Source organism: Anolis sagrei, chromosome 2 (genome assembly GCF_037176765.1).
Source record: "Anolis sagrei isolate rAnoSag1 chromosome 2, rAnoSag1.mat, whole genome shotgun sequence".
NCBI lineage: Eukaryota > Metazoa > Chordata > Lepidosauria > Squamata > Dactyloidae > Anolis > Anolis sagrei.
In genome coordinates this window covers 262871960-262899938 of record NC_090022.1, presented here as the reverse complement: position 1 = coordinate 262899938, position 27979 = coordinate 262871960, and the positions used below count along the sequence as shown (strand labels likewise).

Here is a 27979-nt window from a genome sequence, read left to right as displayed (position 1 = left end):
TCCTACTGACCTCACAACCTCTGAGGGTGCCTACCATAGATGTGGGCGAAATGTCAGGAGTGACTGCTTATGGAACATGGCCATACTGCCCGTAAAACTCATAGCAACCCATTATATCACTGTTAACAATTTTTTTGGACATTTTTTAAGGAAAAGGGATCTCTACCTTTGGTACACACAGCTGGTGTAGAAGACTCCTTAATTATTTATTTTAAAATACAACCACAGTATGCAAAATCAATGAGTTGACCAAAAATGCTGCAGGTTATAGCTAAGGATTAATCACAGACTCAAAATATGGAAGAAGTAATGCATACTCTCTTCCACTCCCAAGTCAACATCTCTCTCAGCAGCCAGTAATTACTGAATGCTTCCCAGTGTTATGAACAGCTTCTGCTGAAGAAAACCAGAGCAGTAAAACAGTGACTGAGAAGCAGTGGCATTCCAGAAAGTTCAATTTTAGACTAAATGCTTCATTCAGTCTTCTTGTTAAATTTTAGGAAGACTGTATCAATGTGCCAAAATGCCATACAAACATAGCCTTCTGTTAGCAAGTGAGGAATGTGGTTTTAGAAGGAAGTTTCAGCAACTTGGGAACTGTATCTTTCTCCTTTTAAAAGTACAATTTTAATCCTTATGCCTTTTTTCATGTCAGGAGCAACTTGAGAAACTGCAAGTCTCTTCTGGTGTGAGAGAATTGGCCGTCTGCAAGGAGGTTGCCCAGGGGATGCCAAGATGTTTTTGATGTTTTATCATCCTTGTGGGAGTATTTTCTCATGTCCCTGCATGGGGAGCTGGAGCTGACAGAGGGAGCTCATCTGCGCTTTCCCCAGATTTGAACCTCTGACTTGTCAGTCTTCAGTCCTGTCGGCACAAGGGTTTAACCCCTTACATCACCGGGGGCTCCAAAGCACACAAAAATCACCAGCAGTGATCACTTAAACTTAGGGTAACCACTTAGTCTTTGCCAATAAGAAATGCATTACCAACAAGGAGGACAAAATATGTGTATATACATATATAGAGAGAGACAGGGTTCATATTTCAACTGATAGAGAGAAGCACACTTGGAAACTTTGAAATAATAACTAAAATTTAAATAGAAATTTCATGCATCTCATCTCATTAGAGGTGAATAACAACATAAGAACAATGTATCTCTCCCTATGAAACATCTGGGAATTTAAGATCCTCTGGGGAGGCCCTGCTCTCAAACCTGCCTTCTTTGCAGGCGTGTCTGGCAGGGACAAGAGACAGGGTCTTCTCAGCGGTGGCCCCTTGGCTGTGGAACTCCCTCCCTAGGGATATTAGATTGGCCCCCTCCCTCCTGATGTTCCGAAAAAAGTAAAAACCTGGCTCTTTGAACAAACCTTTGGAAATGCAGTGCAATAGACAAACACAGAATTATGTAAGATTGAAACAGGGAACAGCTTAGATGACACTACTGGAAATGAAATTAACAGGAAGACATTGGTTATTATATGTTTTTAATGGTCTTTGTATGGATTATATAATGTTGTTTTAAATGTTTTAATTGTATATTGTGGACTGTTATGGCATCAAATTGCTGCCAACTTGTAAGTCGCCTTGAGTCGCCTTCAGGCTTGAGAAAGGCGAGATAGAAATACTGTAAATAAATAAATACATGTTCAAACAAAAGCCTGTTTTATCTTCAGAGATGGTACCCAAACATTACAAGGAAAGAGGGCTGCTGTTGGAGGTGTCAGCCACCACTGAATCTGTCTTTGTCTCCATCTTTCCTTCACTAAGAACGTCTCTGTCTCCAGATGTTCATGCAAACATTAGTCGATGTTAGAAATACAACTGGCCCATGGTATTTTTCAAGGTTTGGTTCCTTGTGAACCCATGGGTGCTCAAGAAAAATATGAAAAATTGTGTATCTTATATAAAATAGCAAGCAACTCCAATGAGTTCTGGAGAGAACCTAAGGATCTGTCAGATGGCAGGAGATTACAGCAATGTATGCCTACATGGCAAAATCAAAGTTTTCCTTTTGGATTTTTTTTCAAATATTTTAAGCCATGGATGGTTGAATCCATGGATGTAGAATCCATGGATATGGAGGCCTAACTGTGAATTAAGAATTGGCTCTGCCAAGATGTCGAGCTGGGAATCACAGACTTCCAGTTCCCAACCTTCCTTTCCTGCTGCCTAGGGCTGATGGGAATTCCAGCTCAACAAGACATGGAGCACCACATGATTCCTGCCCCTGGAAGTGTATCTTCTCCTCACCACCATCACCACCACAGGCAAGTCAGCATGACTTCATTACAAGGGTGTGGCATTTCACAAAATCACAGGGTGCAATTAACAAAGTGCCTGTAATCAGTCATGCCAGCAATATGTAAAATGAAAATAATTGTAAATCTTCGCCCATGACCGCATTAACACTCAACAAAACCTGATGGAACAGTCTCAGCAAAACAGAAAGAAATTCTCAGCAGCAGTCCAGTAAATATAACTTTCTTTTAAAGGGTATTTATAACCACTATCAATATAAATACAATATCAGATTGAAGATTCCAGCTTCAAGAAAAAACAAACACATAACCAAAAGCAAAAAAACAGAAAAGTTTAAAGGTTTAAAGAGTTTCAATAAAAGCCAATGAACTTTTAATATGTAACTTAGTATGTAATACATATTTAATAAGTAATTTAATATGTGAATATGTAATATGTGACCTCATCATACTAGAGAATGAATCCACTTTAAATTCTGCCTTCTGAAGAATTCTGGGGTTTGTAGTTTAGGGAGGAGCCCTTAACAGGCTCACTAAACTACAAACCCCAGAATTCGGCAGGAGGCAGAAACTGGATTTAAAGTGGATTCATTCTCTAGTGTGATGAAGTAGTAAGAACTAAAGCCCCACACACTACCCCCACTACATTCCAAATTTTTGTTGTTGATGAAACTCAACAAAGAGAGAGATCAGTTTTAGTCATTTAAACCATGAATTGCTGCTAGAACAACTATGAGGGCCTATCTACTATAACACAAATCATCATCATCATCATCGTCATCATCATCTTTATTTGTAACCTGCCCTATCTCCCCGAGGTGCCTCATTCTCTTAACTGAGCAGCCAGTAGGGATGTTCCCAACTTTCTACTTGTAAGTAATTATTGCAATTTTCTCCCTGCTACAAGAAAGACTGTAAAAAACACATTGTTTTTAAAACGTGTTCGCGATTTGGGATTTATTCTGCACAAAGTTAGCATATGGTCAATTTGAATAGATAACAGTATTTCCTTCACAAGAAACAGTATTTTCTATATTTTCTAATATTTGTAGGAGTATTATTTCCCAAAAAGAAATATTGTTTTTCACACTGGAAGAATAATTTCCTCTATTGAAAAAGTTGTTTTCAGTGCAAATCAGTAACATACATATTTTGCACATACATATTTTACAACTGCAGCATTTTCTCCACAGAAAAAGCTGTTTCTTGCCTAGATTCCTACATGTTGTATAAAACAATAATGTGCAGATTTTAAACAGACTAAAGCCTGAACTACAACAATTATTGTCCAGAATTCTACCTGTCAGGCGTCTTGATGCCCAAAAAACATGTTTTTCAATCATTTGTTTGGAGCCCCCAGTGGCACAATCAGTTAAAACTTAATGCCAGCAGGACTGAAGACTGACAGGTTGGAGGTTCAAATTCAAGGAGAGCACAGATGAGCTCCATCTGTCAGCTCCAGCTCCCTATGCGAGGACATGAGTGACACCTCCCACAAGGATGGTAAAACATCAAAATATCCAGTCATCTCCTGGGCAACGTCCTTGCAGACGGCCAGTTCTCTCACACCAGAAGCAACTTGCAGTTTCTCAAGTCGCTCCTGACATAAAAAAAATCATTTGTTGAATAGTTCTGAATATTCTTTCCATCCTTACCAGCCACATGTCTTTAAGAAGACCAGAAGTAGGAACTAACCTCAACATCATATTCCAGAAACCAGTATAACAGGAACATTATGCCATCAAGACTACTAGATGGACTAGGGAGAGGTGTTTAGTATTCTTCCCTCTGCCTTCTTCTCCTTTTCAAGTTCCTATCTTTATTTATTTTTTTATTTTTTTATTTAGTACATTTCTATACCACCCCTCTCAGCCTTCCAGCAACTCGAGACGGTTTACAAAGCAGGAGTTCAATGTCACCAAGGACACAATTACAATATGCAATATATGTTTCCCTGCGAAACACAAGTGCTTAATATTGGGAAACAATAATGAGGAGGAAATGGTTAAATATAACTTCTCTTCTGGTCTAAAAGTTCTGCCCTACTTAATAACTCTAAGGGGGGGAAATAATAGGAAATGAGACTTGTAATAGAACTCTATGAAGTGATTCATAAATAGCTGTACAACTTCATTGTGCATTAGCTGGCTGTGACATGCCTCAGTGAGCTCTGGTGTAAGCAACTACCTCCAAAAAATCACATAAGTACGTTAAAAGTGCTGTAACCGTAGAACCTATATCAGCTGCTTCACTTACTCATTATTTCTCTTTGAACTTGCTAGGTCCTCCAGGTGATTCTATGGTATGCTGGAAGTTATTTTGAGTTGAAATTGGCGTATATAGCAAATTCCTAGAGATGATATCTCTCTAGTAATCTCTAGATCCTCCAATGCAAGTCTTCAGCAAATTGGGACCAGAAGTTTGCAAATGTAATTGTTTTCAGTCATATTGACTGATTGAAAGAAGTATGGTGTGGCTGGGAACACATCCCCTATGAATCTGGGAGCTTTATTGTAGTCAAACAGCATCCACCTGTGTGCAATTCTAGTGCCACATGATATCGGATTCAATATACTTATGGTATTTTCGGATGGTTGTAGAGATTGAGTGCATAGCTAAACAGTATCATTAACATCAAGGAACTATCAAAGAAAGTGCATGATAAAGTTGCACTTACCAATCAGATTTGGGTTGGGTTGGGGGGGTATCCAGGGACTAACCAATCGTGGATAACCTCCAAACTAATGTTAAATCCATTATTACAAAATGTAAAAAATATGGTTCAACTGTAGTTCTGCTTAGAAAAGACTGCCCAGTAAAACTCAATAGCTGAATAAAGATAGCATTAATCAGAGAAGGATCCAAGTTGATGTTGTTGTGGACTTCAACTCATTGCCAAGGGCTTTCTTGGCAAGATTCATTCAAAGGCAGTTTTGCCAGAAGCTAATGGTAATTCATTGAACAGCTGAAGATATTGGCAGCTGAGATGAGAGAACCCGTCCACAGATCACTATCACAGGGATGCCCCACAAAGCAAGGCTTCATGCAGAAGAAAGCCATTGCTGAAAGAAACCTCCATCAAAGAAGTTTACAAAAAGACATGTAGGAAACACTAAAACAAAACGTTTTGGTCTTGCTATGTACATTATAAAGCCTCATTGCTCTGAGAAGACCATTTCCACCCTGAATCATGGTGTGGTTCTTCTGGAACAGTGAAAGCTGCAACACTGTTGGATTGCAAAGACAGAGAGAAGCTAAAGAAATCTGCCTTCTCCCATCTTCACAACATATAAAATAGTCTGAACAGCAATTAATAAATTATCCTGCCCGCAGGGGAGAGGAAGGCTGAATCCACATTCATAAGATGTCTTCCTTAACATATACTAAGATATCTTCATTAACACTTATGCATACGGTTCCTCCAGGAATGTCTAGAACTTGAAAATGTATATTTGCCTCCATTCAATCAGGACACAACTGTATGCTCATATTTGCTATAGATCCCAAAGTCATCTTCATAAGGCTAAATCAGTGAAGACCATCTCTGCTGGTTCTATCCAGCTGCCATCTGAAGACCTGCTAATGGTGAAATACAGAGAAGCCTGTATATTTCAGCAGAGGAACTGCCAACAATGTATTAATCTGTCTATAAAGGGGTTTGGGGGGGGCACTATACAAATACACTATACAATTTCCATATGAGTATCTCTCTTTTAGAAATTAACATTTATCTTTGACATAATTGCATATTGTTCTATGGTGTATAATTCTTGAAATGTCTTTCCTGTAGGAATGAACATGTAGGTTTCCTTTATTTAAATATATACATTTTGTTGATTGAATAGATCTATACCAGTGGTTCCAAACCTTTTTTTGACCAGTAAACAATTTGACCAGGGACCACTTTGACCAAGGCCCACTTTGACCAGGGACCACTCTCCAATATCTCCTTTCTACCAAAAGGGTTACGAATCAGTTTTTGGTCAACTTTAGATTCAGTTTAGTTATCTGGGGTGCTGATTTAGAAAATTGCATTGGATAGACCACATCAGCTCTAGTTTCTAGTACAGAACATATGCCATCCAGTAGTCACCATCTGCTTGCCCACAGAAACCATATTGAATAATCTAGAGCTGATGTGGTCTATCCAATGCAATTTTCTGAATCAGCACCTCAAATAACCTCAGGAACAGGCCTAAAAACAAAGACACCCATTTCATGGGTAGTTGGCCTCCCCACTCCTGAGAGCAACCAGTCGCTGTCGTTGCAACGGTGTAGGAACAGTGAGGCCGCAGAACATATTTTATTTCTTATGGACCACTGGTGGTCTATGGACCACAAGTTGGGAACCACTGTTCTATACCAACAGAGTAATAAAGTAATGGAATTCAACTATTACTTCTGAATTTGCTTTATTTGGCCATTACTTTTGGATAAGTCCATGTTTTTCTTATAGCCCTTCATATGTAAACCAGACTAGGATCACAAATCTTCAAGTACAGGGAATATAGCTAAACATCTTTCTCCCATACATATGACAGTTCTGATCAATATTATGCTTTTCTGAATACTGTCTCTGAATACTTTTGATATCAGTAGATTACTTTAAAACTTCAATGACAATTTTGTGTGTTCATAAATATTTCATTCTGAATAGAGAATACTGTCTCTATGAGAAAAACAAGTCTGAGTTGCACAAACACTCCTGCAACTTTTTCTTTTTTTTCTAAAATTTTTGCTAATTTTTACTGAAAATCTTGAATTACCATTTTCCTGCTTTTTCGGTTTCTCCAGTAATATCAAAGTTTTATATTTCCACCCTCCGCTCCTTTTTTCCCTTCCAAGTTTACAAGTGTTACTCAAAGCCTGTTTGCCAAGGCTCTCAGGACACACATGGCTACTCATTCCTTTTCAAATCCGACTGCTGCAATCCGTCTTATAACAACAACAAACATAGAAGAGTCTCTCATTATCCCTCTTTTCCTACAGGCACTTTGTGGGCAAATATTTTTTATTCCCAAGCATCCAAATATTTCCTATAAATTAGTATGCAGAAATCTAGCTTTATCAAAAGAAAGGCAGCAACACATTTTAAAACTGAAAGTCAGCCAACAAAGCACAGAAAAGCTATCCCAGGTGGGGTTTTTCCCCCTTTGGAAACTGTCTGACTTGGACAATTTATTCCTTCAAACCATTCCCTTTATGTGTGGGAATTGAACTTATTAGTTTTCCCTGCCACTGCGTCTCCTGGTGCCAAGTACAGTGGCAATAATTCTCATTTACAGTTTAACATGCTGTAACATAATCCTCCCCTCAAACTGGCAAGGTTCAAGTGAACCTCTGCCAAGAGAATTTGCATAGCATTTAATTAATGGACCTGTAAATCTATAGGTATTATGCAACCATTGCCATGTCGGCTGACTCGCTTTAAGTAAGAAGTACAGCATGCATCTCTATCCTGAGAACTTCCTCTTTTACTTAGGCCCCTTCCACACAGATGAATAAAATCCCACATTATCTGCTTTGAACTGGAATATATGTCAGTGTGGACTCAGATAACCCAGTTCAAAGCAGATATTGTGGGATTTTCTGCCTTGACATTCTGGGTTATATGGCTGTATGGAATAATAATAATCATCATCATCATCATCAGCATCAGCATCAGCATCATCATCATCATCACCATCTTCAGAGTGTGGATTGTCAATGTTGCAATCCCAGGCAACAGCAGGATTGAAGAGAAACAACTGGAAAAGCTGACACAATATGAGGACTTAAAGATCAAACTGCAAAGAGTCTGTCACAAACCAGTAAAGGTGGTCCCAGTAGTGATCGGCACACTGGGTACAGTGCCTAAAGACCTTGCCTGCACTTAAACACAATCGGCGCTGACAAGATTATTATTATTATTATTATTATTATTATTATTATTATTACTTTATTTGTACCCCGCTAGCATCTCCCAAGGGATTCGATGCGGCTTACACAGGCCGAAGCCCCAAAACACAATACAACAATACAATACCTAAAGCAAATTAAAAACAGTTAAGCAGGAAAACAATAACAGTAACAATATAACAAAACACTATTAAAACTGGGCCGGCCGGAGTAGGGGTACAGGATTAAAAGTGCTGATGTGGCAGGAGGGATGTAGGATTATAATATAAGTGCGGTGTGCAGTGTGCAGTGATCTTGGTTCTACTAAGGTGCTTCTAGGATTTAGTGCTGGAGGTTCCTAATCTGAAAAGGAACATCGGAACAGCCAGGTTTTCAATTCCTTTCTGAAGACTGCTAATGTAGGGGCTTGTCTGAGATCTTTCGGGAGGGCGTTCCAGAGTCGGGGAGCCACCACAGAAAAGACCCTGTCTCGCGTCCCCACCAAGCGCGCTTGCGGCGCGGGCGGGATCACGAGCAGGGCCTCTCCAGATGACCGGAGTGAGCGTGTGGGTTCGTAGACAGCGATACGGTCACGCAGGTAGGGCGGTCCCAAACCGTTCAGGGCTTTGTAGGTAAACACCTGCACCTTGAATTGGGCTCGGAAAATAAACGGCAGCCAGTGGAGCTCCTTAAACAGGAGGGTTGACCTCTCTCTGTAATGAGCCCCGGTTAACATCCTGGCTGCTGCCCGTTGGACCAGTTGGAATTTCCGAGCCGTTTTCAAGGGCAGCCCCATGTAGAGCGCGTTGCAGTAATCCAGTCTAGAGGTGACCAAGGCATGGACCACCCCAGCCAGATCTGCCTTAGCGAGGTATGGACACAGCTGGCGCACAAGTCTCAGTTGTGCAAAAGCCCTCCCGGACACCGCCGATGCCTGAGCCTCAAGCGTGAGCGATGAGTACAAGAGGACTCCCAAGCTGCGGACCTGTGGCTTCAGGGGGAGTGTAACCCCGTCCAACACAGGTAGCCACCCTATACCCCGATCCGGTTTGCAATCGACCAGGAGGACCTCTGTCTTATCGGGATTGATCTTCAGCTTGTTCGTCCTCATCCAGACAGACACAGCGGCCAGGCACTCGTCCAACACCCGAGAGGCCTCCTTGGAATTAGGTGGAAAAGAGTAGTAGAGTTGTGTGTCATCTGTGTAGAGATGGCACCCAACTCCAAAACTCCGGATGACCTCTCCCAGCGGTTTCATGTAGATGTTAAAGAGCATGGGAGATTACCATCTGCAAAAGGCCACCCTACTGGGATCTGCATGCATTATTTGCCGATACATCACACAGTCCTAGACACTTGGAAAGTGTCCAAGGTGTGATCCAATACAACAGCCAGCAGAGTGATCTTGTTTGCTGTGGACTCATCTTGTTGTGTTTCAAATAATAATAATAATAATAATAATAATAATAATAATAATAATAAATCAGCATGACCATTTCGGTCCGCAGAAGAGGCCCTGCTCTGGGTCCCAGTCTGTCTCAAGCACGGTTGGTGGGAATGACAGAGGGACCCTCTCTGTGCCCCCCCCCCCCCCCGCTTGTGGAACTCCCTCCCAAAAGAACTATAAATTTGCTCCCTTCTCTCCTCTCCTTTAAAATGCTCCTAAAGACCAATTTGTGTAACCTAGCTTATGGAGAGGAGGAGGATTAACATATCTGATAGTACACATTCCTGCCTGACAATGGATATTTACTTCAGCTTGCTGATATGCTATGTTCTATTATATTGTGCTTTGAATGTATTGTTTATTAATTGGTATGACTTTTTATGTCTATTATGTGTATTTAGTTCAACCCTTATTATTGATTGTTTATAATTTATATTGAGTTTTCTTTATTTTATGTTTTGGCTTTGTCTATTTGGTTTTTGGTATTGAATATTTGCCATTTTGGTATTTCTGTAAACCTCCCTGAGTCCCCTCAGAGAGAGAGGGTGGGTTATAAATAAAGTATTGTTGTTGTTGTTGTTTCACTTCCTTAAGGTCGTTTTAGCATAGAGGATAAACCAATATTTTTATTAGATAATCAACAAAATCAGAGTATTTCCCATCTCAATATTTGTGTATGTATGACAGCTCATGGTTGAGCATTTTGATGTAAAGAAGGTCTCACAATTATTTCATGCAACTTGCTCTTCATGAGACACAATGCAACTGAATGCAGATTTTGCACTTTCATCTCTGAAGCCAAGTAAGAACACATCTGAAGAAGCAGCCTTTTGTTATCAGGTATCAAAAGCAGTATTTTCCCTTAAACTCTGGTGTTTGACCCACAACCTCACAAATTACACAGAGAAGAATGCCTTTGACTAGACAATTCCCCAGATAGCTGTCCCCAGCTAGGACCCAAGGATCTTGTCCTCACACTTTACTACCCAAAGCTAAAATTGACCTATTTTACATTGTTCTTATTATTACTGCTACCCACTAGCTCTATCCTTTAAATTGTTGTTACACCAGTCGGTCCACCTGTGATGGGAAATTGAACTTTATTACTGGTTGTTGGTTTTGATGGTTATTTTATATATTGTTACAATGTTGTTGTTTTATTTTGTTTTATACTGTTTTATGCAACCATGTGTTACTTTTTAACTGTGTTGATTGGGCTTGGCCCCATGTAAGCCGCCCAGAGTCCTTTAGGAGTGATGGAGGCAGGGTATAAAAATAAAGTTGTTGTTGTTGTTGTTATGTACTATATATGCAGGCCCCCAAATGTTTGTTTCCAATCAGGTTTGGATTACAAGTTCCTTCATCATCCTGACTATGCTGGCTGAGGAATCATAGGAGATGAACTACAAAAAGGAGAATGTTCTGAGATTAACTTTTAGGGCATATAAAATATGAGAATAGCTCACTCTTACAGCAATCTACATCACTCTTTATAAAATGGTGGGTCCTGACCCCAAATGGGCCCCGTTAGCTCAATGTTGGGGGTCACAAAAATTTGGCAAAAGGGAAAGTTTTCTGAATGGCACCCATTTGCACAAATTTGTTAGCAACAGCATGCAATATTTATAGTCGTCTCTGTAGAAAATGCTTCAGCTGTGCTCCTCAAAAAGGAAAATCAGCCTGTATAGCAAGCCCTGCAAATGCTGATTTATTATAATCAATGTTGATTTTTATACCTATTTTATATACCTGGGATCACGTAAAAAATTCCTGGGCAGAAAGGGGCCATTGAGTGGAAAAGGTTTAAGAAACCCTCATCTACTTGAGGCATTTCTGTGTGATATTATTTTCCAAGAGGCGTTCTAGAGTGACTCAGAGCTCAACTAATTTTGCCACATTTCTGCACTACATGATTTGACCACAAACAATACCGAGATGAAACAGAATGACGCATGCATCTGCAAGGAATGCCAGTTGGTAGGAACTAAAGCCAGGGAAGCAATTCAGACAGAGAATCAATGGGTAGACTCTCAGGAAAGAAGGTAATTCAGATGTGTTTTTGAATCAGGAATGATTGCATGGTGCATTTATAAAATGACAGAGAGATGAACCAGAATGACCCATCTCATACAGAAATCCCCAAACTTCCTCCTCTGGGTGCAGGTATTGCTACTGCAACTTAGCAGCGGGTTATTGGATCATCCCCTTGAGAGGGAGAAAAGGTGGAGGCAGTGACAGAGTTTGTATTTCGAGGTGCAAAGATTACTGCAGAGGCAGACTGCAGCCAGGAAATCAGAAGCAAAGATGAAGTCCTTTGGCCACATAATGAAAAGACAGGAAAGCATAGAGAAAACAATGATGCTGGAGAAAATGGAAGGAACAAGGAAGAGGGGCAAGATGGATGGATGGTATCCTTGAAGTGACTAGCTTGACTTTGAAGGAGCTGGGGGTGGTGACGGCCGACTGGGAGCTCTGGCGTGGGCTGGTCCATGATGTCACAAAGAGTCGGAAGCGACTGAACGAATAAACATCAACAAACCCAACACACAGGAGGTGAAAGGAGATTCAAACAAGCAGAGTTGAAATAAGCTGCTTCTTCCTTTCAGTGTCCAAGAGCCTTTATTTAATGTATTTATTTCATGCAACACCCTCGTTTGGTGAATGACTGGCTTGCATCAAAGGCCAGACTTGAGGACATGACGAAAATGCTTAGGTTTGACAGCTGTTGCTCTTTTCATTTGAGCACAGGGGTAACCAGAAGATGTTGTTCTAGGAAACAAGTGTGCCGGAATAATTTTAATTTGATTTTTCAAGAAGAACTTAACGTTTGCCCAGCAGGCTAAACTTGACAGGTACATGACAGGTGGCAACTCCACCCTGTGTAGAAAACCCTAACAGTAAATGCCTTTAGGGGATGGAGGAGGATAAGAATATGATGAAACTCTAAGCAGGGATCCTCCAAAAAAAGGAGCATCATTGGGAGGCAGGGATGAGAGGTTATATAGACTCCATGTTCTTTAGGGCCTATTGCATTTCACCTTGCCAAACTATAAATTACTTGAACCCTCCTCAGTCTGGGATCCATGTTTTTAAGTGCAGTAATTTGCAACCACCAAGTGATTTCCAGGTGTGCCGTGTGCAGATACCGCAATGAGACAGGCATCAAATTCACCATGAAATCAAGTTTAACATGCTTTATGGCACCAGTGCAGACATGTTCTGAGTCAGAAGGGCAATTTTACAGTACCTGAACAAAACAGGCATTTGCTACTACACTGGGCTTGGAAAACTGCTTCTGCGAAAATGCACACAAGCCTTTGAATGACAAAGGACCCTTTATCAGGCAGAATGGAAAAGTAAACCATTCTAGGAAAACTGGTTCAAACACAACCACTATGAGGTACACCTTGAATCATCAGCCTTATACTAAGCAACTAAGTTTCTCCTGGATCTCGACAACGAAGCAAAAGAAAACGAAGTTGTTTTACTAAATCATGTTTATCAGTGCAAATCTGTGCCAGGCTACACATTATAAAGAACTTTTTATTGGACGCTACAGGAAAAGTTTCTGTCGTGTTTAGATTGTATACACATGGCAATGGTAGACACAAATACAAACCACCTTCCTAACATATATAACTAAATCAACTTTTGGCTACACTTTACAAATGGACATCCTTCCCTGGCATTTCCTTGGTTTTAAAAGGCGCCACCTGGGAACTGCTCTGTTTCTCAACTGTGAGACAGGCAGATATTCAACAGGAAGGTTTCCACCATCACTCTTCCCCACAGTCAGAAAGGCCACTGTTGTGCAATTATAAAATCCATTTTTTAAACACACACACTAGCTTTGGGCAGAGCTTGGGTTGATTTTTAATAAACTTTACTATATTGACCATTACAATCTTAGGATTTGTGTGCGGCTGCAACTCCTTACAATGTTGGCAGACTGGTGTGCAGCTGCTATTCTGCTACTTTCCATTGCTATTTTTGGGAGGGGAAAGCAGAGAGACACTTTCAAATCAACAAGAACATGGTATAAAAGCTGGAAATTTTCAGTCAAAATGCTTCCAAACAAATAACTTGTGGTACACCTTAGAAGCAATTGCTCGCTACATGACAATGATGTTAAGAGTTATAGTATTTGACTATTCTTAAGGGTTTTTAGGTCATTGCTGACACATTTTAATATTTTACTGTTTAATGTTTTAATTACAAATCATTGAATTGTTGTTTGTTTGTTTATTTACTGTATTTGCTTGTAACTTGTGTTGTTTTAAATGTATGTTTTTTGTGTGTGAGAGGAGTGACTTGAGAAATTGCAAGTTGCTTCTGGTGTGAGAAAATTGGCCCAGCCAATTCTGCAAGGACGTTGCCCAGGGGGTGCTCGGATGTTTTACCATCCTGTGGGAGGCCTCTCTGATATCCCTGAATGAGAAGCTAGAGATGAAAGATGGGAACTCATCCAACTCTCCAAATACAAATGAATTTCATTATCATCATGATCAACATCTTTTAAAATGTTACCCCTCCCCATTAACTAGTATAGTGAGATGGTGAGAAAAGCAGAATGCAAATAATAATAATAATAATAATAATAATAATAATAATGCTTTTTAAAATGTGACACTCACAGACTCCAAAAAAACCCTACATATTATGTTGAGAGTTCTATTATGATGAGAAACATGGGCTGCAAGTATATATACTGATGATGATGATGATGATCTTAAAATGGGACACCCCTCCAGTAACTTTTATGGTGAGAGTCTCATCATGTTGAGAAAGGCAGTATACACATCATCATCAACAACAATAATGTGTTTACAATGTGACCCCCTCCTCCAAGCACCTATTACGTTAAGAGTTCCATTATGGTGAGAAAGATGAACTATAAATGAATAAATCAACAACAACAACAACATGTGATACCTCCCTCCAGTAACTATTATGGTGAGAGTCCAATCGAGAAAGGCAGGATAAAATAAATAAAATAACAACAATGCTTTTACAACATTACACCCTCCCCCCACTGCCAAGTTATCTATTATAGTTTGTTTTGAGGGTTTTGTGTGTGTGTGTGTGTGTCAGGAGCAACTTGAGAAACTGCAAGTAGCTTCTGGTGTGAGAGAATTGGCCGTCTGCAAGGACGTTGCCCAGGGGACACCCAGATGTTTCCTGTGGGAAGCTTTTCTCATGTCCCCACATAGGGAGCTGGAGCTGACAGACGGGAGCTCATCCACACTCTCTCTGGATTCAAACCTCTGACCTGTCGGTATTCAGTCCTGCCGGCACAAGGGTTTAACCCATTGCACCACTGGGGGCTCCAACTATTATGGTGAGAGTCTTATTGTAGTGAGAAAGGTGGGCAGCAAATGAATTAAATAAATAAATATGTGCCAGCTCCTCCACTAACTATTATGGTGAGAAAGGTGGGATGCAGTTTGTACCAATAGTCAGACATTCTAAGATTTGAGATCCAAAACCCAAAATCTGGGAACCAAATAATAATAATAATAATAATAATGCAAAAACTCTGGCACAAGCCAGTCAAGGTGGCCCCAGTGGCAGGCATGTAGCCGGGGGGGGGGGCCTTGGGGGGCTTCATCCCCCCCCCCAAATTCTCATGGTGGTCCAAGAGAAGGCCTTACTGGTACATTATTTAAATTGTTTTATTTATTCATATCATGATCTGATCACCATGCTCAATATATCCCATATGCATGGGGGTATTGGGGTAACAATACAAAAGGTTTGCTAGGGTAGACTCTCAGACTCCGCCCCCCCGAACCAAACTCACCCCCCCCCCCGAAACAAAATCCTGGCTACGGGCCTGCCCAGTGGTGATCATCACACCGAGTGCAGTGCCTAAAGACCTTGGCCTGCACTTAAACACAATCGGCGCTGACAAAATTACCACCTGTCATCTGCAGAAGGCCACCTTACTGGGATTTGCACGCATTATTCGCCAATACATCACACAGTCATCTTGTTGTGTTTCAAATAATAATGCTTTTAAAATGTGACAACTCTATTATGATGGGAGTCCCATTACGTTGAGAAAACGGAATACAAATCAACAAAATAATAATTTTTTTAAAAAAAAAATTACACATACACGTCCCAAGTAACAATTGTGTTGAGAGTGCCATTATGGTGAAAAAACTGGACTATGCAAGGATAAAATAATAATAATACTTTTTTCAATGCAACCACCCCCTAGTAACTATTATGTCGAGAGTCCCATTACGGTGACAAAGGCAGGATACAAAATAATAATAATAATAATAATAATAATAATGTTTGTACAATGTGCCCACCAAAAAAAATACTTATTATGGTGAGAGTTCCATTGTGATAAGACAACTGGGCTATTCATGAACAAAATAATAACAATACTTTTTTTTCAATAGGACCACCACCCCCACCCCCAAGTAACTATTATGCCGATAGTCCCATTACAGTGACAAAGGCAGGATACAAAATAATAAAAAATAATAATGTTTGTACAATGTGTCTCCTCCCTTAAAAAGTACATATTATGGTGAGAGCTGTTAGGCTGTTAGGAATTGTGGGAATTGAAGTCCAAAACACCTGGAGGGCTCAAGCTTGCCCATGCCTGGTGTAGAGACTCCTATAATGCAGTTATAGGAGTCTACACTGAGCATATAATTCCGTCTCCAACTGCATTACATAGCAGTGTAGATGATTTTCAACGGTGGCTCCCCTCCCAGTAAAGTAACTAACTACCGGTAGTTCCAGTGAAGGAACTTGTTGGCGTTTGGTGGCCTCGCTCAAGGCTCTTTCCCGAGAGCCAGGCTGATGGAGGGAGAGTCAGGCACCTTTCCCAGGCAAAGAGAAGGCGAGACTTACCTGCCATGGCGGGAGGGCGGATGGGGGTCCTTTGGGCGCCCGATGCAGACGAAGCACCGTCCTTCCCGGCGGTGGGAAGCCCCGGCATCCACGGGAAGGAGGCAGGGAAGGAGGGAGGAGCCAGCCCGGCCTTCTCTCCCAGCCAGACTGCTGGCTCCCGGCGCTGGCAGGGCAACCTCCTCCTCCTCTTCCCAAGGATCGCCTGGACGCCGCCGCTGGAAGGAGACCTGGCCGCAGAGCCGGGCAGCGCCCCCTAGCGGACGCGGACGCCCCACAGGGCAGCCAGGTTCACCTCCAAGGCCAAGCAGGCATCTATCTCTCTAGCACACCAGGCAAGAGCAAGGGACATTGCTGTGGCAAGCAGACTGAGAAAGCTCCTTTAAGATGAACTGAACCACCTAAACTGGGCTCTACAGGCCAATGGATACTCCTCCTCAGACATCAGAAGAGCTGCAAGACCAAGAACAAGCCACGAGAGTCAAGACAAAGATCCACCCAGAGGAAAAGTGTTCTTGCCATAGATCAGTGTTTCTCAACCTGGGGGTCGGGACCCCTGGGGGGGCGGTCACGAGGGGTTGCCAGAGGGGTCACTAAAGACCATTAGAAAACACAGTATTTTCATGGGGGTTCTGTGTGGGAAGTTTGGTCCAATTCTATCATTGGTAGGGTTCAGAATGCTCTTTGATTGTAGGTGAACTATAAATCCCAGCAACTACAGCTCTGAAATGTCAAGGTCTATTTTCCCTAAATTCCACCAGTGAGAACATTTGGGCATATTGAGTATTTGTGCTAGGTTTGGTCCAGAGCTATCATTGTTGAAGTCCATAGTGATCTCTAGATGTAGGTGAACTATAACTCCCAAACTCTAGGTCAATGCCCATCAAACCCTTCCAGTATTTTCTGTTGGTCATGGGAGTCCTGTGTGCCAAGTTTGGTTCAATTCCATTGTTGGTGGAGTTCAGAATGCTCTTTCATTGTAGATGAACTATAAATCCTTGCAACTTCAACTCTCAAATGACAAAATCAATCCACACCCAACCCCACCAGTATTAAAATTTGGGTGTATTGGATATTTGTGCCAAATTTCATCCAGTGAATGAAAGTACATCCTGCATATCAGATATTTACATTATGATTCATAAGAGTAGTAACATTACAGTTACGAAGTAGCAACGGAAATAATTTTATGGTTGGGGGTCACCACAACATGAAGCACTGTATTAAGGGGTTGTGGCATTAGGAAGGTTGAGAACCACTGCCATAGATCAAGGGAACCACTGACCGCATAGGGAAGCTGATGAGGAAACACAACATACAAACTATCTACAGACCCAAGAAAATCCAACAAATGCTATGTTCAGCAAAGGACAAGAGGGATCCTCTCACCTTTGCAGGAGTCTACCGTATACCATGCAGCTGTGGACAAGTCTACATAGGGACCACCAAACGCAGCATTGCCCAAACACAAATCAAGGAACATGAAAGGCACTGCAAACCAGGGCCGTAGCCAGGAAAAAATTTCGGGAGGGGTTGAAATTTTTGTGGGGGGGTTTGAAACCTGCCTCCTAGCTCACGCTGAAGCAAAGAGCACAGCAGAGGGCAGAGCAGCCTTCAATAGCCTGCAGCTCCGCCCCTGTCAACCACCTCCACCAAGTCTGGCCTCTTTAATGAGAGCATTCAACACTCCCCCCCCCCCCAACTTGGTTGCTTCGCTACATCGGCTATTACTGCAGATAATGACAGTGTGAATAAATTGTCAATATTTGCTTGAGATAGTGCTTGCAGTTCTGGAGGGACTCTTAATTTTTTGCATCTCATAGACTTAGCATGGGGATTTGGTTAACCAGTTAAAATTAATGAGTAAACCAGTTTTTAAAAAAAAGTCTGAAACATTTCGGGGGGGTTGAACCCCTAATCCCCCCCCCCCCCCTCGCTACAGGCCTGCTGCAGACTACTTCAACCAAAGAAGTCAGCCATAGCAGAGCACCTGATGAGCCAACCTGGACACAGAATATTATTTGAGAGCACAGAAATGCTGGACCACTCCAACAACCACCATGTCAGCCTACACAGAGAAGCCATTGAAATCCACAAGCATGTGGACAATTTCAACAGAAAGGAGGAAACCATGAAAATGAACAAAATCTGACTACCAGTATTAAAAAAAACTCTAAAATTACAACAGCAATACAACAGAAGGGAAACAATCTGGGACATCTAATCACCTCTCAACAAAAGATTGCTCCAGGCACTAACAAGCCACACCAAATAACAGCCAGGCCATCAAATGCTAATCAAGGTGGTCAGTTGAAACATTCACACCTAGCTCCAGCAGACAAGAGTCCTTTGTCCCACCCTGGTCATTCCACAGATATATAAACGCTTTTTCTTAGTTCCAACAGACCTCACTACCTCTGAGGATACTTGCCATAGATGCAGGCGAAACATCAAGAGAGAATGCCTCTAGAACATGGCCATATAGCCTGAAAAAACCTACAACAACCCAGACTGATAAAACCTTTGATTGTGTGGATCATAACAAATTGTGGCAAGTTCTTGGTGGTATGGGGGTACAAAGTAACATTGTCTTGTCAGAATACTATTAGTAGCCCACAGAATGTCTCAGCCTCTTTTACGCTGTGTGATAAAAACTCAAAAAAAATACACATGAGACTGTTGCTTTAAGTAGAAACAAAAATATAGTTCTATTCACTGTAGATCAAAAACACAAAGCAAAACAGAAGAATTGTTCTCACCAATATACAACAAACAATATCTTCAGTGTGTCTTCTTCTTTATTTATTTATTATTTAGACCATTTCTACCCCGCCCTTCTCACCCCCGAGAGGGGACTCAGGGTGGTTAACACAAGCAATAATTCAATGCTAACAGTATCAAAACAGCAATATAAAACAGCAATATAAAATCCATTACATAACAATTAAACAGTGGTATTAATTAAAATTACATAATCACATAGAACAAATCACATAATCACAGGTCATAAAGCCATTTCCAATTTTCAAACAATTCTATTGTCTGAGTTCAGTGCCTAAAGTGCTGCTGTGCCCACTAGCCAAAGGCCTGTCTCCAAAACACCGCCTTTAGTTTTTTCCTGGGGAGCAAATATCATAAACGGGGGTCACCACTGAGAAGGCCCTGTCCCTCGTCCCCACCAGACGCGTTTGAGACGCTGGCGGGACCGAGAGCAGGACCTCCCCAGTAGAGATACGTTCAGATAAGTAAGAGAGAGAAAGATACATTCAGATAAGTAAGCTGGGCTGGAGCCATATAGGGTTTATATGATGATATGCAAACTCATAGCAAAATAATACAGTCTTTCTACTCAATTATCAGCAGAATGCCCTTATCTTGCCATAAACAAGCAGTTTCTTTGGCACTCCAAACTGATTCAGTCTTCAGCTTCAGGACGCTGCATAACCGCTCCCAGCAACAGCCAATGGTTTCTTCAGCTCAAACGAGCCATCAAACTAAGCCAGACACAAAACTCAGAGCTCGCAAACATAGCACCTTTTTACATGCTGAAGCAGATAACACACCCAATTAACTTGTGGCAGCTGCAGCAGAAAAGGTTCTGATCCTCCCTGTTACTTAGAAAAAGCCTGTTGTAAACCCCTAGTAGCAACATGTCTGTCACCTGAGTAATCTGTATAACGACCAAGTAGCCACAGTCAGAACAGCCCAGGGAACAACCGTCTAGTTCAAGATTGGGAAAGGAGTACGACAGGGCTGGATTCTCTTTCCCGAACTATACAACTTGTATGCAGAACACATCATGCGATGTGCAGGGCTTGATGAATCCAAGGCTGGAGTTAAAATTGCTGGACGAAACATTAACAACCTTAGATATGTAGATGATACCACTTTGATGGCTGAAACCAAGGAGGCACTGAGGAGCCTTCTAACCAAGGTGAAAGAAGAAAGTGCAAAAGCTGGGTTGCAGTTAAACATTAAAAAAAAAACAACGAAGGTTCTGGCAACCAGACTGATTGATAACTGGCAAATAGAGGGAGAAAAGGTGGAGATAGTGACAGACTTTGTATTTCTCTGCGCAGAGATTACTACAGATGCATACTGCAGCCAGGAAATCAGAAGATGTTTATTTCTTGGGAGGAGAGCAATGACCAATCTCGATAAAATAGTGCAAAGTAGAGACATCACACTGGCAATGAAGATCCACATAGTTAAAGCAATGGTATTCCCCGTAGCAAGCTATGGATGCGAGAGCTGGGCCATAAGGAAGGCTGAGCAAAGGAAGATAGATGCTTTTGAACTGTGGTGCTGGAGAAAAATTCTGAGAATGCCTTGGATCACAAGGAGATCAAACCAGTCCATACTCCGGGAAATAATGCCCAACTGCTCACTGGAGGAAAGGATATTAGAGGCAAAGATGAATTACTTTGGCCCCATAATTAGAAGACAGGAAAGCTTGGAGATGATAGTGATGCTGAGGAAAATGGAAGAAAACGGAAGATGAACCAACCAAGGGCAAGATAGATAGATGGATGGATGGTATCCTTGAAAATGTCAGAGTCAAAACTAGAGATTGCCCCTGTATCTTTAATGGTTGTGTAAAAGAAGGCATTTCAGCAGATATTGCTCGTCATATGACCAGGTAACAAGCAACACTTGCTAAAATTCCTCCTTCTAGTCAACAATTAAAGGCACGGGAGCAGTCTCATGTTTCACTCTGGCCGCTCTAATTAGATCCCTAGTTTGAGAATGCTCACAGGGCTTTACTGAACTAATTTACTTTAGGCTCTTTCTACTGGGCCTTTCCAATTACTTCTGCCACCACACAATAGGAACTGGTAACAAAGATGCTGAAAGATCTTCTATATCTTGAGTCAGTAATTAATCAAAATGGGGACAATCAAGAAATCAGAAAAAGATTAGGGCATGGAGGAATTAGATAGCATTCTCAAGTATAAAAATTTGTTATGAAATATCCAAGTCAGAATTATACAGACTATAATATTTCCAATTTGGGCAGTGAAGAAAGCTGTGTGTGTCTTGGAGAAACTAAGTCACTTCTGGTGTGAGAGAATTGGCTGTCTGCAAGAACATTGCCCAAGGGACACCTGGATATTTTAACATCCTGTGAGAGGCTTCTCTCATGTCCCACATGGGAAGCTGGGGAGCTGACAGGTGGGAGCTCACCTCATCTCGTGGAACCACCAACCTTCAGGTCAGCAGTTCAGCTGGCACAAGAGTTTAACCCATTGTGCCACAGCAGCACATGAGTTTAACCCATTGTGCCAGGCAGAAAATAAACTAATTTGATATATGTGGATTGTGAGAGAAACATGAATGGGTCTTTCAACAAGTTGAGCCTGATATTTCACTAGAAACCAAGATGACTAACCTGAAGTTGTCCTATGACTCATTGGAAAATATAATACTTTTGAGTCAAGTGGAGGCAGTTAGAAAAAAATGAAGACTGCAGTACAGTTGGGTTGATTCAATCAAGTGAAGCCACAATATCAAGTGTGCAAGACTTTAGCAGGGCAGTTAAAGATGGAGCTCTTGGAAGACTTTCATTCACAAGGTTGTCATAAGTCAAAGTCAACTTGCCAGTAAACAAACAAACAAACACAACAGGGTATGCTGAAGTTTTTTCTGCACCTCCAGTAGAAATGATTCATATGATGGATTCTTACTTATTATGTGACAGTTAATGTCTTTCTCGAAATGGTGGGAAAACCTTACAAGTCTGCACTAGCAGTTCATTGCTGTGGAATAATTTACCATTCTATCATCGTCATCACTGTCAAGTTCCATATCATCACAAGCCTATCTTGAAGGCATGGAAGAATTCCATCCATTCACCACCAATTAACCCATCCAGTCAACCTTTAAATGTAAAAAATAAAAATGTAAATGTGATTTAAATGAGATATTTGAGTTTATTTCTTTGGGCTCACTGTTACCACAAATTCTATATGGGTTTTTTAAAAATATTGTAATGTCTTTTATTAAACAAATTGCCTACTTTGTTTCTTTTTTCTGTTTATGTATTTATTTGTTTAACAATATTTTTATTGTTTCAGCTTTACAATATGTTGCTTGCACTTAGTTTCCATTGTTGCTCATATTTATACACACTTCATTTCCATGTAACATTGCTTTCATCTGTACCCTCTCTTTTTATACATTCTTCTCTTTAAAAACAGGAAAAAGTGGGGGGAAGAAAAATAGGGGGAGGGGGAAGATAGGTGACCTCCGGTCTATCCCAATCTAGTCACAAAGAAAGCTAATATTTATTTATTTGTTTGTTTAGAAGTTTTCTCACCTCTACGAGGGACTCAGGCCAGTTTACAGCATATATGCAAATTACAATAATATACAAAAACAAAGTACATCAACATTACAGATTAAAATAGTACAGTAAAATATCATCATCTCATTACCCAAGCCAAATCGTCATACAATCACAGTCATAGTCATAGTCATAGTTCACCCTCCTCCTTCCATATGGACGAAGGTTATGGGATCAGTCCCCAAAAGCCACGTTCCAGAGCCAGGTCTTTATTAGTTTCCTGAAAGTCAGGAGGGAGGGAGGGAGATCTAATCTCTAGTGGGAGGGAGTTCCAAAGCCGGGGAGCCACCACCGAGAAGGCCCTGTCCCTCGTTCCCACCAGACGCAATTGCGAAGGAGGTGGGACCGAGAGCAGGGCCCCTCCGGAAGATCTTAATAACCTTGATGGTTCATAGGGGAGAATCCGTTCGGACAGGTAGACTGGGCCGGAGTCATTTAGGGCTTTATAGGTCAAAACCAGCACTTTGAATTGTGCCCGGAAGCTAATCGGCAGCCAATATCATATGCTTCACCCTCTAGAACTCTCTTTACTAACTCTTTTACTCATATTATAACAACATCAACAAAAAAAACACCTTCAATTTATTCTTCAAAACTCAGAATTGACACTTCTATAGTTTTGAAGCATGACCAAAAATTGCAACCCCCATTTGATCACACAGGATAATGTAACAGAAATAAATAATTCCAACTGGAGCAGTCATGTTGCTACAAAATTAATAATCAGGTGGCATTTTAAATGATTAGGAAATGTATTGAAAAATGACATTCTACAATATTCAAACTAATATTTGAGTGCATATGTATAGATCAGTGGTTCTTAACCTGTGGGCTGTGGTCCACTAGTGGGCCACGAGGATGAAAATCTGGTCCTTGAGCTTCCTTCCTCTTTATTTTATTTTATTTTATTTCCACTCCTTTCACAACCCCTGCCACTCCTTCCCTGTCACTGACCAGCCCCGACCCCTTGGATAGACCACATCATCTCTAGATTATTAAATATGGTTTTCTGTGGGCAAGCAGATGGCAACTACTGGATGGCATATGTTCTGTATCAGAAACTAGAGTCTATCCAATACAATTTTCTGAATCAGCACCCCAAATAACAAAACCAAATCTAAAGTTGACCAAAAACTGATTTTGGTACTAATGTTGGAGAGTGGTTCCTAGTCAAAGTGGTCTCTGGTCAAAAAAAGGTTGGGAAGCACTGACATAGATGGATGGGGAAAGAGAATGAGAGCAAAATGTTTTCAATGATGTTTAAAGAATGAAATGGAAGAAGTACAGGCCATGATGTACAAATATATGTATGAAACAGTTGTAGTGACTGTTCACAAAATAGTGTTCATAATATTAGACAACTTCAATGCAAAGGTGCTTCAAGGGAAAACACCAGTATGAAAACTGCTGAAGGAACAATTAGTGATAAATACTTGTAAACCATATTTTTGACAGAAAAGCAGGGAACAAATCAAAGCAATACAAAATGTTAAATGCTATAACCTGTTTTGTATTGCATCACTGTTGAGAATTAGCTTGTGTGGATATATATAGGCAGCTCCCAAGTTACGAACAAGAAAGGTTCTATAGGTTTATTCTTAAGTTGAATTTGTATGTAAGCCAGAACAGGTTCATTTTTAAGTGTAACTCCAGTTATATATACACACACACATACATACATACAGTAGAGTCTCACTTATCCAACATGAATGGGCTGGCAGAATGTTAGATAAGTGAAAATATTGGATAGTAAGGAGGGATTAAAGAAAAGCCTATTAAATGTCAAATTACGTTATGATTTTACAAATTAAGCACCAAAATATCATAGTAAAGGTAAAGGTTTTCTCCTGACATTAAGTCCAGTTGTGTCCGACTCTGGGGAGTTGGTGCTCATCTCCATTTCTAAGCCAAAGAGCCGGCGTTGTTCATAGACACCTCCAAGATCATGTGGCCAGCATGACTACATGAAGTGCCATTACCTTCCCACCGGAGCAGTACCTATTGAACTTTTCACATTTACATGTTTTCGAACTGCTAGATTGGCAGAAGCTGGGGCTAACAGTGGAAGCTGATGCTGTTCCCTGGATTGGAACCTGTGACCTTTTGGTCAACAAGTTCAGCATCTCAGTGGTTTAGCATGTTTTACAACAAATCAACAGAAAAAGCAGTTCAATACACGGTAACATTATGTATTTACGAATTTAGCACCAAAACATCGCAATGTATTGAAATAGCTGTGGATCCGGGCAGGAGGCAGACGGCATTGGATAATACAGAACTTTGGATGAGCAAAGATTGGATAAACGAGATTCTACTGTATACATGTATGTGTATGTGTGTGGCTGGAGTTACACTTTAAAATGTACCTGTTCTGGCTTACCTCCCCCGCGGTGTTTGTTTTGCTATCTCTGCCCCTGTTCAGAAGATTTCACCTCACATTTCATCAATTTCATCTGTTACAAAGTCTGGGAAATGTCCCTATGTAGTAGGACCATCTGCTTCCCTGACAGTTTCAGTAACCTGAGCAGAAATAGGAGGGTGCCTCCCTTGCCTTCCACTTGGAATCAGTGTTATTCTCCTTCCTGCTCACTCTCCCCCACTTCCCATCATGACCTCATTGCAGCGTCATTAAAGGTCAGCCTTGTTTTTCCTATTTGCATTGGGGTAAAAGGCTGCTCTAAAATTCCTCTTACAAAACAAGCAGGCTTTTGATCCTACCAGGTATACAAGCACTCCATGGGTTATGAACAAGATAGGTTCTGTAGATTTGTTCTTAAGTTTAATTTGTATGAAATTCAGAACAGGCACATTTTCTAAGTGTAACTCCATATTACATCTATACTAGCTTTGGATAGCATAGGGAAGGATGAGCACCACTGTGGTCTTTGTTTTGCTCTCTGTGCCCCTGCTCAGAAGATTTCACCTCATTTTCTGTCCCTGTGATAGTTGGGTTTTGAAAAATGTGGCTTATTGTGGAAACAATAATTGGTGATAAAACTTCAGTGGAGATACCTTTTCCCCATGATAACTCTTTCAGGAGTGAATTTCCCTTCCAAGGGGTAGATTTCTCTCACTTCCTGTTGTCTCAGCCCCATTCTTAATTATGAGTCATTTGTAAGTCTGATATTTGTAACTTACGGACTGCCTGTATGAGCAAAAGCAGAGCAGCTGGCTGTTTGGCCAAATTCCTGAATTTTCTGTGGACTTTCTCTGTGCCTATAGCTGACAGGTCTTCTTGAAATCCTGGTTTAATTATATGCATTGGTGACATGGAATGAGTCCTTTAAGCGCCCTTTCCGGCACTGTAGAACTCAAGTGGCTCAGTGGTTTTCTTCAGACTGTGGGCTGATTAAGAAGCAAAGGCCTTTGAAACTGGGCTCACCATTGATATGGCCAAAGGCATGTGCTGAATGGGTTGCTGTGAAGGACTGTTTTGGTGACACAACTGAATCCACAAATTGCTGGCCAAATTAAACAAGACTTATGGTCATGTGCTTCATGCAACAATACCTTTGGAAGTACGTTGTAGTAAATTTGCTTGGCATTGTGTATCTGGATTATAGGGCAGTGTAAACAGATGTATCCAGTCCGATGCAGTTAATCCACATTCTTAAACTGGATTATAGGGCAGCATAGTTCAAGTCACAGTTGGTCCTCTATAGTCATTGATTCTGCATCCATGGATTCCATCATCCACAGCTTGAAAATATTTTGCTATTTTATATAAGAGACACCATTGTACACCATCTATATAAATAAAAATGTAATGTTCGTTTGTGGAATGCACATAACTCAAAAACCACTGGACACATTGACACCAAATTTGGACATAATACATGTATCAGGCCAACAAGTGATCATCACTCATAAAAACATTGAAAAACACAGTGGAACGGACTTAAAAAGCTAAAAAATAAATAAAAAATTCAACACATGTGCATAACCACATATATATACGCAAACACACATATATACACATATACACAAATATATACACACACAAAGCACATAGACAGAGACTGGGCCACAGCAACGCATGGCAGGGGACAGCTTGTTATACATACTGGAACTTGAGCATCCACAGATTTACTATCCAGGCTCCTGCAAACAAACCAGTGCCTTGTATTGAGGCCAAAGGATTATTTGTAAATGTTGTTTTCATTACAAAAGAGAAGGGGCAAAATAGCAGAAAGCCACAATGGATTCCCTGATATAAGGTTCTGGAAATATGTAATCTGATCCAATTTCCACAAGAGAGGAGGAGCTGCAATCAACTAAGAGTTTTATGACAACTTAAAGGCTAATAAACTACTTTATCATAACTTTATCATAAACTTTAATGACCTCAGCCCACTGATAATGTTGAACATAGTCCACAAAAGCTTCTGCCATAAAACATATTATTTCTTCAGGTACCAGAGGACTCCTGGGTTTTTATTTCATCAATGTGGCAAAAAAATTAATAATTTCTTCCTTCCTAAAGCATGTTTGTGGATTGACCAGTGAGAGGCCAGCTCAAATCCCCAGGTTTACTGAGAAGCCATGGCCAGGCACTCTCCATTTAATTTTCCTTTTAGGGTTGTTGTAAAGGGGCATTATGTATGTCACACTGAGCTTCTTTGAGAGAGGGTGAGAAAATACATAATTCTTTCTATATATACTCAAAAAAGGCAACAAGAGCAAGAGCAAAAGGCCAGGAAATTAGAATAATAAATACTCCTGTGGACATGCTTTTTTTAAATCCTTGAATTATACTAATATTTCCACAGAATCATATCTCAAAAGGCACTCAGTCCAAGTTCTTTTTTTATCCCAGTGGACGAAGGTTGGATAAACACACAGATTACTGGATCTCAACAACTATGCTTTCAGTTATTAAATAACCCACAACTTCACAAACCTCTACATATTTTTGGAAAGTAAAACTATTGTAACATTTTCTTTTCCATTCCTTTTAAAGAAACACATTGGAACAGAAAAAGAGTTGTTTGTCACATACTTTTATGTTTCACATTCACACATGCATCCAAACTGGCCCCTACCAAAAAAGTATCTAACCAAAAGTTGTTAGCTTTCAAACAGAGCCTGGATGGCCCTCTGTCAGGAGTGCTTTGATTGTGCTTTTCCTGCATGGCAGGGGGCTAGACTAGATGGCCCATGTGGTCTCTTCCAACTCTATAG

General features: G+C 40.8%; 1 protein-coding gene across 1 annotated transcript in view; it reads right to left on the bottom strand.

Annotated features, from left to right (window-relative positions):
* The window catches only part of ARHGEF28 (Rho guanine nucleotide exchange factor 28), a 169744-nt gene extending 153131 nt beyond the window's left edge, over positions 1–16613 (bottom strand). The window contains exon 1 of the mRNA XM_060761673.2: positions 16459–16613. Coding sequence (XP_060617656.2) covers positions 16459–16546 — 88 coding nt within the window. The 5' untranslated portion in view covers positions 16547–16613. The remainder of the gene's footprint in view (positions 1–16458) is intronic.
* Positions 16614–27979: the final 11366 nt, after the last annotated feature.